The sequence below is a fragment of the Pristiophorus japonicus genome, chromosome 1 (assembly GCF_044704955.1).
Source record: "Pristiophorus japonicus isolate sPriJap1 chromosome 1, sPriJap1.hap1, whole genome shotgun sequence".
NCBI lineage: Eukaryota > Metazoa > Chordata > Chondrichthyes > Pristiophoridae > Pristiophorus > Pristiophorus japonicus.
The window spans coordinates 103,550,779-103,564,158 of NC_091977.1; the positions used below are offsets into that span (position 1 = coordinate 103,550,779).

Sequence of the window (13,380 nt, forward strand, 5' to 3'; positions counted from 1 at the left end):
AATCCCAAAAAGTTAGTTTGTAGGTGCAGCAGGTAATCAGGAAGGCGAATGGAATGTTGGCCTTCATTGCGAGAGGGATGGAGTACAAAAGCAGGGAGGTCCTGCTGCAACTGTAGAGGGTATTGGTGAGGCCGCACCTGGAGTACTGCGTGCAGTTTGGTCACCTTATTTAAGGAAGGATATGCTAGCTTTGGAGGGGGTACAGAGTCGATTCACTAGGCTGATTCTGGAGATGAGGGGGTTACCTTATGATAGATTAAGTAGACTGGGTCTTTACTCGTTGGCGTTCAGAAGGATGAGGGGTGATCTTATAGAAACATTTAAAATAATGAAAGGGGTAGACAAGATAGAGGCAGAGAGGTTGTTTTCACTGGTTGGGGAGACTAGAACTAGGGGGCACAGCCTCAAAATACGGGGGAGCCAATTTAAAACTGAGTTGAGAAGGAATTTCTTCTCCCAGAGGGTTGTGAATCTGTGGAATTCTCTGCCCAAGGAAGCAGTTGAGGCTAGCTCATTGAATGTATTCAAATCACAGATAGATTTTTAACCAATAAGGGAATTAAGGGTTATGGGGAGCGGGCGGGTAAGTGGTGCTGAGTCCACGGCCAGATCAGCCATGATCTTTTTGAATGGCGGAGCAGGCTTGAGGGGCTAGATGGCCTACTCCTGTTCCTAATTCTTATGTTCTTATAGATCAGAAGGGGGGGACATTCACCACAATAACCTCTTGAAATAGGAAGCAAGGGGTATTGGTCGATGGGTGTTTTTGTGATGAAGGCTCTTTCCAGTGGGGTTCTGCAGCACTCTGTACTAAGTCCCTTGCTTCTTGTGATGTGTATATATAGATGATTTAGACTTCAATTTAGGGAGCATGATTAAGATATTTGCAGATGATACAAAAATTGGCAGTGTGGTTGATAATGAATGTAGACTGTAAGAAGATATCAATGGACTGGGCAGAAAAGTGGCAAATGGAATTCAATCCGGAGACGTGTGAGGTAATGCATTTGGGAAGGGCTAACAAGGTAAGGGAACACACAATAAATGGTAGGATATTGAAGTGTAGAGGGCCCTTGGAGTGCATGTCCACAGATCCCTGAAAGTAGCAGGACAGCTAGGTAAGGTGGTTAAGAAGGTATTCAGGATACTTCTGGCAGCGCCCAGTTTCTCTGTCTCCATCGCTTCTGCTCTGACGACACCACCTTCCACACTAATGCCTCTGACATGTCTTTTTCCTCAACTGAGGATTCCCTCTACCGTTGTTAACATGGCCCTCGACCGTGTCCGTTCTATTTCCCACACCTCTGCTCTCACCCCTTCCCCCTCAGAACCATGACAGGGTTCGCCTTGTCCTTGCCTTTCACCCCACCAGCCTTCATGTTCAATAGATCATCCTCCACCATTTCCGCCACCTCCAGCGTGATCCGACCATCAACCACATCTTCCCCTCCCCTCCCCTCAGCATTCCGAAGGGACTGCTCCCTCAGCGACACCCTGGTCCATTTCCGCAGTCACCCCCAGCACCTCCTTCCCTTCCCACGGCACCTTCTCGTGCAAGCACAGGAGATGCAACATCTGCCCTTTTACCTCCTCCCTTCCCACTATCCAGTGCCCCAAATACTCCTTCCAGGTGAAACAGTGATTTACTTGTACTACTTTCAATTTAGTATACTGTATTCGCTGTTCACGATGTGGTGGTCTCTACATTGGGGAGACCAAACGTAGATTGGGTGACCGCTTTGTGGAACACCTCCGTTCAGTCCGTAAGCATGACCCTGAGCTTCCGGTTGCCTGTCACTTTAATTCTCCATTCTATTCCCACTCCCGACATATCTGTCCTCTGCTTCCTACACTGTTCCAACGTTTAGGCATTTTGCAGCCTTCTAGACTCAATATTGAGTTCAACAATTTCAGACCATAACCTCTGCCCATATTTTGCTCCCTTTCCTCTTTTTTTTTTTAAACCCTGCTCCCCCCCCCCCCCCCCCCCAGCCATTACCATCTCAAATCAGCCCATCATCCCTTTTGTGTCTCAAATCTCCTGTCTTCCACCCTATCACAGACCTTTCCTTTCAGTGCTCCTTAAGAATCTGTTTATTTTGAACATTTGCCAGCTCTGACAAAGGGTCATCGACCTGAAATGTTAATTCTGTTTTTCTCTCCACAGATGCTGCCTGACCATTGAGATTTCCAGCATTTTCTGTTTTTAATCAGGATACATTCCTTAATAGCAGAGACTTGGAATACAAGAGCAGGGAGGTTATGCCATAACTCTATAAAACAGTTAGGCCATAGCTAGAGGACTGCGTACAATTCTGGTCATCACATTACAGCAAATATGTGATTGCACTAGAGAGAATGTTGTCAGGACTGGAGAATTTTAGTTATGATGAAAGCTTGGGTAGGCTGGGGTTGTTTTCTTTGGAACAGAGGAGGCTGAGGGTAGATTTAATTGAGGTGTGTAAAATTGAGGGGCCTAGATAGTGGATGGGAAGTGTCATGTATGCAACACCTTGTAACCAGCATTCTACTGCCACCAGAGGGCACATCCGTTGAAGTCCCAAGGGATCCCATCCTTGTTGGCAGTTATGTCTCAAATAAAGCAATGTGACTGAGTACTGTAGACTTGAGTAAGTGTGACCTTAGTCTCTTCTTTCTGACTCGAGTGCTGACACAGCATGGGGGGCCTGCTTATGTACATGCTGGGATCCCTTGGGACTCCAACAGATGCGCCCTCTGGTGGCTGTAGAATGCTGGTTACAAGGTGGTTCATACATCACAGGAAGGACCTATTTTCCTTAGCAGAGAAGTCAATAACCAAGGGGCATAGATTTAAAGTAATTGGTACAAGAATTAGAGTGGAGTTGAGAAATCTTTTCACCTGAGGGTAATGGGAGTCTGGAACTCACTGTCTGAAAGGGTGGTAGAGGCAAAAACTCATTGTATTTAAAAATACTTGCATATACACTTGAAATGCAATAACAAACAAGGCTATGGATCAAGAACTGGAAGGTGGGATTAGGCTGGATAGCTCTTTTTTGGCAGCACTGATACGATTGGCCAAATGGCTTCTGTGCTTTATTTTTCTATGATTCTGTGTGTGATTGTGTATGTGTGCTCATGTGCCTGCATGTTATGGATAACAAAAGGGAAAGGGGGCAAAAATTTAAAATCCTAGTTTAGCAACAAAGAAAATCTCAACTCTTGCATAATTTTTTTAATAATCCATTTTTTTTACAGCGTAGGCAAGATTTTGGAGGGAAAGGAACTGACTGTTGTATTGATGATTCTATTATTAATTTTCAGGGGAAGTATATCGTCTGCTTTGATCCACTGGATGGCTCTTCCAATATTGACTGTCTTGTTTCCATAGGAACTATTTTTGCCATTTATAGAAAGGTAAAATTTTAATTACCATGACTTGAGGTCTTTCCCAGTGTGTCTTTTTTTTAAAAATAAATCAAGTGAGAAAAGTTTAACTGGTAATTGTTTTACTTTTTTTGGAAAGCTTAAACCTAAGAACAGGAGTAGGCCTTTCGGCCCTTCGAGCCTGCTTCGCCATTCAATAAGATCATGGTTGATCTTCTACCTCAACTCCACCTTCCCGCATTACCCCCATAACCCTTGCATCCCTCAGTACCCAAAAATCTATCGATCTCTGTCTTGAATATACTCAACGATTGAAGAGCCACAACCCTTTTGGGGTACAGAATTCCAAAGAAACAACCCACCGAAATCTCTGCTCTTCCAATTCTGGCCTTTTGTGCATCCCTGATTTGCATAATTCCACCATTGACGGATGGCCTTTCAGCTGCCAAGGCCCCAAGCTCTGAAATTCCCTCACTCAGTGGAAATCTGTAATGTCCTAAGCCCTTGAGGATTTTACTTCTCAATCTGTTTCATTTTTTGCTAAACATCACCTATTCAAAAGACTAGCTCTAACATTCACAATGAAGTGAAATAAATACTGGAAAAAAATTGCTAGTTCCATTGATGACTGAGTGTTGCAGATATTGAAGTTAACTGACATTAAATAGACCGAATAGAACCAGGTTTAATTCCCAGTCTGATGAGTTTGACAATCTCATCCAGGGCAGCAATTTGGGTGCCTGTGCTATGATTGACACTTATCCTGGACTAGGATTGGAGGGAATAAGCCAGCTCTTGATTGCTAGCCACTAACCCATCTTGGAAAGCATTTGGGGATTTCATGTGTAGACAGGATCAGGTTCGGCTATTATACCCGCCATTGTCCAATAGGCTTCTGACACTGACTCTTCAAACTTGTATGAAGAATGGCCATTTAAGTAAGGTATGAAAGGCAGTGGAATTCTTTCACAGCAAGTGTCTGTGCCATTAGGACTAACAGAAGAGGGGAAGGAAATCATTAATGCTCCATGAATAATTCGAGATTAACATTTTCACCTATGCACCTTCATAATATAACTTGTAGCTTTTTTGTTTACCTTTCTAAGACTACTCCTGGCCAACCAACTGAGAAGGATGCTTTACAGTCGGGTCGTAACATTGTAGCAGCTGGTTATGCCTTATATGGCAGTGCCACAATGCTGGTATTATCTTCAGGAAATGGAGTGAACTGCTTCATGCTGGATCCAGTAAGATTTTGTAACTTTTTTTTGTCAAAGTGCATTTTAATTGTCATATTGTGACAATCCATTCAGTCACATCTGCTTGTGATTTGTAAACGCTATGCTCAATCCTACTCTCCCCTTCTCATTCATTCAATCACATTTAGTACATTTATATGTTCATATTCCAGACACGGACAAAGAAAGATTGGTATGTAATTGCTATTCATGTGCGAGGTTTTGCTGAATCATAAATCAATACTGCACTAACAAGTTTCCAGACTACAAACTGTGATTGTGATGTTGACTGGGGACAGTTGATAAATGTCACTGCAGGCTCAGCATGTTCCTGCAGGCCAGTAATCATCCAGAAGATTGCCGGCCTACGTTAGTTAATGTTATTGGAGGCAGCCGTTTAGGTTTACCGGCGGTAGCACTATGTCTCCAGCAGCATGTGTGCCTCATGGTTCTCTGCTGGAGGAACTAGCAGCACCTCACTCCTATTATAAAAGCAAAATACTGCGGATAGTGGAAATCCTGAAATAAAAACAGAAAATGCTGGAAATAATCAAGTCAGGCAGCATCTAGAGAGAGAGAGAGAGAGAGAGAGAAATGGAGTTAATGTTTCAAATCGATGATCTTTCATCAGAACTGGAAAAAGTTTGGAATGTAGTGGGTTCTAAGCAAGTACAGAGACTGGAAATGCAGGGATTCTCATTTACATATGCACGATCTTAAAAGTACAATTTTTTATTACGGCCTGAATGTTTACCTGCAAGAAATTCACAATAGGAGCTGACGATCACTGCACAGCTTGTTCTTCCAGGAGCACTGGTATGGACTGTAGATTTCGCTACTGCTGCATGTGCCATTTTCTAATGTGCAGGCAAGCTAATTATCCCTTCACGTTTATGATGGAGGGTTTAGTCTACCTTGAAAATTACAGGATGTGACTGCTCTGCACCCTGTTAACAACATTTATAAATTCAAGCTTGCCATTTGCCATCTGTCATTGTCCAAATTCAAACCCTACCTACATCCAATGTCAATTTGGAAGTGCTACCTAATTTTAGTGTAGGTTAAATGCTTTGTAATCAAGTGTAACAGAGTTTTCAGACGTCAATGCATCCTTAACCTCAAATTGTGTGTTTATAACATACACTGACATCTTAATAATTTGTATCATTAGGCCATTGGGGAATTTATCTTGGTGGACAAGAATGTGACCATGAAGAAGAAGGGGAATATTTACAGCATCAATGAAGGCTATGCAAAGTACTTTGATCCTATAGTCACAGAGTACATAAAGAAAAAGAAATTTCCTGAGGTATGGTAAAGAACATCACATTTACACAGAGAGTGAACAGCTTCTTTGTTCTAGAAGATTCACTTTAGTTATCTTTAACCCACAGGATGGTAGCTCTCCCTACGGTGCGAGATATATTGGGTCCATGGTTGCGGATGTGCATCGGACTCTGATGTATGGAGGGATCTTTCTGTACCCAGCTAATACAAAAAGTCCTAAAGGAAAGGTATGAAAGGAACCTCCAAACTCTAGTTCTTCAAAAGTATCCTGTAGTGCTTAAGGGCCATTTGCAGACACTGAATCATTACCACCACCTACACAAGTCCATTAGCTATCCGAGCAGTTAATTGTTTACATTGTGTTGGCTATATTTCAATTAATCATTTTTTTTAAAGGGATCGCGATGTCGATGTGAATTGTGTACATATTCTTCAAAATTGTAGGTTTGTAATTTTTCTAACACAGAACTGGAATAGCTGTAGGATTAGTAGTTGCCATCAGTGGCATTCAAGACTGTGCTATAAAGCTTTATAATCTCATTGGGTATTGAATTTTCTGGTAATTTAGGATTATTTCTTTAGAAACCAATCGTCAAACATCTTGTGCAACAAATAGCTTCATGTACCCTATGATGTGAATGAAGATTGGCAGCTTCCATTGAATCTCGTTGCTGAGCAAAAACTGAATGAAATTACATGCATTACAAATATGAATGCTTCAGAGTAAATAGGAGAGGAATCTGAGCTTGGAGTTTGAACTGTCAGACTTGAATCAGCTTGAGCTATAAAATATTATCCACAATTATTACTAGACTGTGGGTAAAAGCTTTGTCTGGATTTGTAGTCTAGTCTGTCCTTGTTACGATGAAGCTATGGGAAGTTCAGAAGCATAGGTAATTTATGATTAACAGCGATTAATCAAAAGTACAATGCTTTCGTAGAACTCGGAGTTAAAATTAATTAGGACAGCCCAGCAATGTTCCCTTTAATTCCTTTTTGGTGTGCAACCCCTTTAAGGCACATTCAAAATACTGCGCATTATGTGGATTTCCTACTTGGAAGTCAGTGAGCAGGATGTGTGGGAGCTGCAGAGCACTGCGCAGGCATGCAGCTTAAAGGGAACATTACAGTTCAGTACAGTGTGCCAGTTACTGGCTGGCTATTTGTAATACCAGTCATTAATTTTCTTGATTATGTAAAAAAAAAAACATTCTGCCTGGACAATTTTCTTTGATCCAGGACCAGCTGGTTCCAAGTGCAGATAGGGCGAGTTCGTCTCGGACAGTCCCAGTAAATTTACCAATACTCCCATGTGCAATCTTGCTTCTCCAGTGGTTTGCCGACACTCCTTGTGCTTTTCTGCCATTCAGCAGCTTTGCTGATACCACCTCTGTGGTGTTGACTCTCCTTTTGCTTACTGCTGAGTCCCAGCAGTCTTGCCAAATGTTTTACTGACTGACTGATGGGCAGCATTGCCAACATCTAGAACTTTACAGTCACAATCCTATCACATGCTGCATTCACACTATTTACAGTGTGAATGCAGATTTACAATACAAGCAAGACAGAAATGTTTTTTTTTAAAAACTTCTGATATAAATCTTAACCAGCTCAATGAAGCAACCTCCTTTTTAAAGGATTATCTGTAGAAAATTGTTGAGGCATTTTCTCAGTAGATTACCTACAGTGATTGATATTGACAATGTTGACAGTGGGAAAGCATAAGGACATAAGAAATAGGAGCAGGAGCCTGCTTCACCATTCAATAAGATCATGGCTGATCATTGACCTCAACTCCACTTTCCCGCCGATCTCCATATCCCTTGATTTCCCCTAGACTCCAAAAATCTATCTCTTTCAGCCTTGAATATATTCAGAGATTCAGCATCCACAGCTCTCTGCAGCAGAGAATTCCAAAGATTCATAACTGAGTGTCTTAAGCGATCTTCCCCTTATCCTGAGACTGTGACCCCTAGTTCTAGACATTCCAGCCAGGGGAAACAACCTCTCAGCATCTACCCTGTCAATCCCCTTCAGAATCTTGTATTTTTAAATGAGATCACCTCTCATTCTTCTAAACTGCATACAGTATAGGCCCATTCTACACAATCTCTCATCATAAGACAGCCCTCTCATCCCAGGAATCAATCTAGTGACCCTCCATTGCACCGCCTCCAAGGCAAGTATATCCTTCCTTTGATGAGACCAAAACTGTGCACAGTACTCCAGGTCTCACCAAGGCCCTATACAATTGTAACAAGACTTCCCTACTCTTATACTCCAACCCCCTTGCAATAAAGGACAACATGCCATTTGCCTGCCTTTTTGCTTGCTGTACCTACATGCTAGCTTTCTGTGTTTCTTGCACAAGGACACCCAAATCTCTCTGAACACCAACATTTAAAAGCTTCTCATCATTTAAAAGATATTCTGTTTTTCTATTCTTCCTACCAAAGTGAATAACCTCACATTTCACTCCATCTGCCACCTAACTGCCCACTCACTAAGTCTCTCCATATTCCTTTGCAGATGCATTGTGTTCTCACAGCTTACTGTCCCACCTAGCTTTTTATCATCAGCAAATTTGGAAACATTACACTCGGTCCCTTCATCTAGGTCATTAATATAGATTGTGAGTAGCGGAGGTTGTGGCACCCCACTAGTTACTGCCTGCCAACCTAAAAAATCCATGCTAATACATTAGCTCCAAACTCTTATCTTGTGTAATCTTTTATGTGGCACCTTATCGAATGCTTTTTGGAAATCTAAATATACTACATCCGCTGGTTCCTCTTTATCTACCCTGCTAGTTACATGCTCAAAATACATTTGTCAAACACGATTTCCCTTTCATAAAACCATGTTAACTCTGCCTAATTATGTTATGATTTTCTAAGTGCCCTGATACCACTTTCTTAATGGATTCCAGCATTTTCCTGATGACTGATGTCAAGCTAACTGGCCTGCAGTTCCCTGTTTTCTTTCTCGCTCCTTTCTTGAATAGCTGTGTTACATTTGCTACCTTCTAATCCGCTGGGACTGTTCTAGAATCTAGGGAATTTTGAAGGATCAAACCCAATGCATCCACTATTTCTGCAGTCACCTCTTTTAGAACCCTAGGATGTAGGCCTTAAGCATTAATGCAGAACTATTTCATTAATATTTAGTCATATTATAAAAATAGTGTTACTGTGATCCGTTTACACACACATTTGAATTCAGGGGAAAACATGTTGAGCTCTGTCATATGTGCTACTCCTCTAGGTGGTGCTGTAATAATTTTCAGAGATCATGGTGTCCTACTTCCCCATCACAAGCTATTACATACAATAGCTGTTACTATATTGAGGATATATCATTGTAATTGCAGAATCTGGTCCATAAATCACTCTATATTCTTAGTTACTGAAATTTCTATGCCTAAAATAAAAAAAACTATTTAAATATTTCACTAATTTATTTATTCAATTATCTTTTAATTAAGTCATTAATTTGAAGGCCTAAGTCTCTCCCAAAAGCCTCAGCTTGGAATTACTATTTTTGTGCAGAGTTGTGACTGAGCTGAATTTGGATTAGTTTAAACATGTGTTTTTTGACTCATTCCACAATGCATCAGTACCAGTCAGTTCTACTGATGGGATTATTTTTCTTTAGCTTCTAACAGTTTCGGCGTGAAAGAAATTCAAGAATTATTTGAAGAATAGCCAGAGGACAAATTTCAAAATCTTCATTCTGATGAAATTTATATGGGGACAGAATTTATTGTTGCAATAATGGTGAGGCAGATGCATGATTTAAATGTGAAAATTTGGAAGTTGCTGTCTGAGATGTGCTGCTCAGCCATTGGCTTCCCAAAAATTCCATCTCGCTGTCTGCCTCACCATTCATATCCATTGAACGGGTGAAGTTCCTGTGCTTGGATGGTAGATATGAAGTAAACTCGCCAAAAAATGTTGGGGCATGTCCAATTCAGTTTAAGTACTCTAACAGTGTAATAATTCTTAATTACTGCCAAACTACCTCTCTGGCACTGAAAATTTACTTTTATTAGTGTGGAATTCAACAATTGTTGAAAATTTTGTTCTCAAATAATATTTAATTTTAATTTTACTTTTTTTTTTGTCCAATTTTTCTTTTATTTTGCTTTCTGTACCTGATTTGACATTGAATTCACTATTCTAACTAACTCTTACTGGTCAGACTCTGCACTGTTTATTTCAAAATTCTTCAATCTGATTGGTTAAGGAGATGCACAGTTGTTTGCTCTGTTCACCAGGATCCCAGATGCCCTGTAGAGGGCGCTGCCCCATTTCCATCCCCCCCCCCCCCCCCCCCAACAGCTACTTCCAGTGCAGTCTCATGGAAAATTAAACTGGCAAGGCAAATGTAACAAATGATAGGAACATTTTCCTCACTGTCCCCACCCCAAATACAGCCTAAAAAGTTACTTGTGGCTTGTTTCTCTATCATACCAGACCACTCACCACCTCGTACTCAATATAATGAAAAAGACTGACAGAAGAGGACAGAAAGGAACAAAAAGGTTTAAGGGGAGAGAAACAGAAAAAAAAGAGAGAAGTTGAAGAGGGGCAATAATTAAATTTCAACACTGATGTAAAAGAGGGTAGTCATATTTCCAACCTAGAATGCCAATGCTAGAGGCGCTTGCCTAATAAAAATACAGGAGTTCACTTCCCTGATGGTGCAGTGAGAAAATGCAACATGTGTTTTTATTCCATTTAATATAGTGAAGTTCAGTGTTCTCTCTGATCTCTGCTATGCTAACTGATCTCCGATCTGGCAATGCTGAGACACTGGGTGAGGGAGGGGATAAATCGGGAGATTTTGGATCACCTTTCAGTGGCCTTTATTGGAAATGAATGTGCGTGCTCATTGGATGTGAATAGGATCGGAGGCCCAGCATTGATGCTTCCTGTGCTCGCTATTGGAAAAATAACAGCTTGGGTGAGGTTCCTGATGACTGTGAGGAGCGTAAACTGGGCAAAAATATAGGACGCTTTTACATGTCAAACTAACCTGAGTGTTCTCTTGTAGCTTCGACTTTTGTATGAATGCAATCCCATGGCATACATTATAGAGCAAGCAGGAGGCAAAGCCACAACAGGTACCGAGGCAGTGCTGGACATTATACCGGAATCCATTCATCAGCGGGCACCAATTATAATGGGATCCACAGACGATGTTCAAGAATACATTGACGTTGTAAATAAATTCTCTTGCAAGTAATTACAGCCACACAATGATGGAATGTGAATAACAAACTGTGAACAAATACCTGGACCAAAGATTGTTTTTTTTTTCAGTGCAAAGTAACATTCCAACTTGATGATCCAAATCATATCAATCGTCATGTAATCTTAATTATTAAAGCTCTTGAGGTGTGTCTGGGATCAGCAGTAGTTTTGTGTCTTTCTGTAACTATCCGTGCACAACATCTGTATAACATGGTGAAGGAGTCCAATTAAATACTTGGATCAGTTACTCTTCCAGTCCATCTTTTTACTTTATGAATTTGTTCCATAGTTGTATATTTTTGGTTATAAAAAGTGAAAGCAGTTATTTATTATACAATAATTAACAGATGGTAACAAAGGATTTTAGCTGTATTGTTTAATGTTCTTGTGTAGTAAAATGCATGTTAACTTCCAAAAGATACAAACTTTTAAGATTCCTTCATTAAATCTGTGGGTAAAGGCATTATCTTGAATTTGGTTTGAGTCCGAGAGGCCAAGAAAACCTCTGGTTTTACTGAATAAGCTGATCTTGGCTGTAACAGTAGTAGGGGGTTCTACAGTTGGCCTCTTGAGTTCTCCGACTAGAGAAATACAGTCAGGCAGCTTCCAGTTTTTGGTCGCTACCCAGTGACTTTGCAACAAAGTTTTCATTTTCTGTCAATTGGATATCTGACCTGCAGAAATAAACCACACTGTTTGTGTCTCCAGTTCAAAATAGGATGCGCTTATTTGTACTGCAAAAATAGCCAACAGGCTCCATCCCTTATTTCTGATTGGTCCCCTTGGAGATTAAGCCACATGCTGAAGTTTCACAGGAATGTGTCATTGGATCTGCCCGTCCCAAGGTCTCTCTGACTTTGCAAATTGTAACTCTATCCTCTTTGACTTCCTGAAACGACAGAGGTTAGAGCTCCCCAGAAGACAGCAAGGGCCAGCCAAAGTCCTGTACCCACCCCCAGTCCAAGTGTATGCCTCCCCCAGGCAAAGTGCCTTACCCCAATCCAAGTACTTCCCTCCCTCAACTGAAATGTCTTGCCCCAGTCTAAGTGCATACCTCCCCCAGTGCAAGCTCCGGGTTCGCAGCTCAGCGGGTGGCCCGGTCGGCCGAGGGAGTCTGGGAGTCCTGGGGTGGAGAGTGTGTCCTGGGGTGGGTGGCGTCTGAGTCGGAGGGCTCAGCGAGTCCAGGGTAGGCCTAGCGAGTCCGTGGTGGGTGGTTGGGAACGAGCGAGAGAGAGGGGGTCCTGGAGTGAGTCGGTAAGGGAATCAGCGGAGTCTCGGGCCCTGCTTCTCGGCACCAAGTGGACAGAATGATTCGGGCCCAGGAGGGGACGGTGGGTGGGGCTTGTCGCCTGTTAGTCAAAGTGCAGTATGGGCAGGCGGGCTGAGGGGAGGTGGCGGGGCTGGACGGATGCATGTCTGTCAAAGAAAGTGCAGTGCCAATAGTCCCTTCAAACTACTGAGCAATCGACACCCACCTGCAGAGTTTGTTCAATATGGAGTGCACGTTATAAGAACATAAGAATTAGGAACAGGAGTAGGCCATCTAGCCCCTCGAGCCTGCTCCGCCATTCAAAAAGATCATGGCTGATCTGGCTGTGGACTCAGCTCCACTTACCCGCCTGTTCCCCGTAACCCTTAATTCCCTTATTGGGTAAAAATCTATCTATCTGTGATTTGAATACATTCAATGAGCTAGCCTCAACTGCTTCCTTGGGCAGAGAAATCCACAGATTCACAACCCTCTGGGAGAAGAAATTCCTTCTCAACTCGGTTTTAAATTGGCTCCCCCGTATTTTGAGGCTGTGCCCCCCTAGTTCTAGTCTCCCCGACCAGTGGAAACAACCTCTCTGCCTCTATCTTGTCTATCCCTTTCATTATTTTAAATGTTTCTATAAGATCACCCCTCATCCTTCTGAACTCCAACAAGTAAAGACCCAGTCTACTCAATCTATCATCATAAGGTAACCCCCTCATCTCCGGAATCAGCCTAGTGAATCGTCTCTGTACCCCCTCCAAAGCTAGTATATCCTTCCTTCAGTAAGGTGACCAAAACTGCACGCAGTACTCCAGGTGCGGCCTCACCAATACCCTGTACAGTTGCAGCAGGACCTCCCTTCTTTTGTACTCCATCCCTCTCGCAATGAAGGCCAACATTCCATTCCCTTCCCTGATTACCTGCTGTACCTGCAAACTAACTTTTGCACCTGCAAACTAACCGCTAACCACCGATT

The 13,380-nt window shown here is 42.1% G+C and overlaps 1 protein-coding gene across 2 annotated transcripts in view; it reads left to right on the forward strand.

Annotated features, from left to right (window-relative positions):
• Positions 1 to 11,397, forward strand: part of LOC139229269 (fructose-1,6-bisphosphatase 1-like) — a 38,451-nt gene extending 27,054 nt beyond the window's left edge. For both annotated transcript variants that reach the window (XM_070861045.1, XM_070860970.1), the window contains 5 exons: positions 3,307 to 3,399; positions 4,476 to 4,616; positions 5,779 to 5,916; positions 6,002 to 6,121; positions 10,950 to 11,397. In XM_070861045.1, the coding sequence (XP_070717146.1) occupies positions 3,307 to 3,399; positions 4,476 to 4,616; positions 5,779 to 5,916; positions 6,002 to 6,121; positions 10,950 to 11,141 (684 nt within the window). In that variant the 3' untranslated portion in view covers positions 11,142 to 11,397. The remainder of the gene's footprint in view (positions 1 to 3,306; positions 3,400 to 4,475; positions 4,617 to 5,778; positions 5,917 to 6,001; positions 6,122 to 10,949) is intronic.
• The last annotated feature ends 1,983 nt before the right edge of the window (positions 11,398 to 13,380 follow it).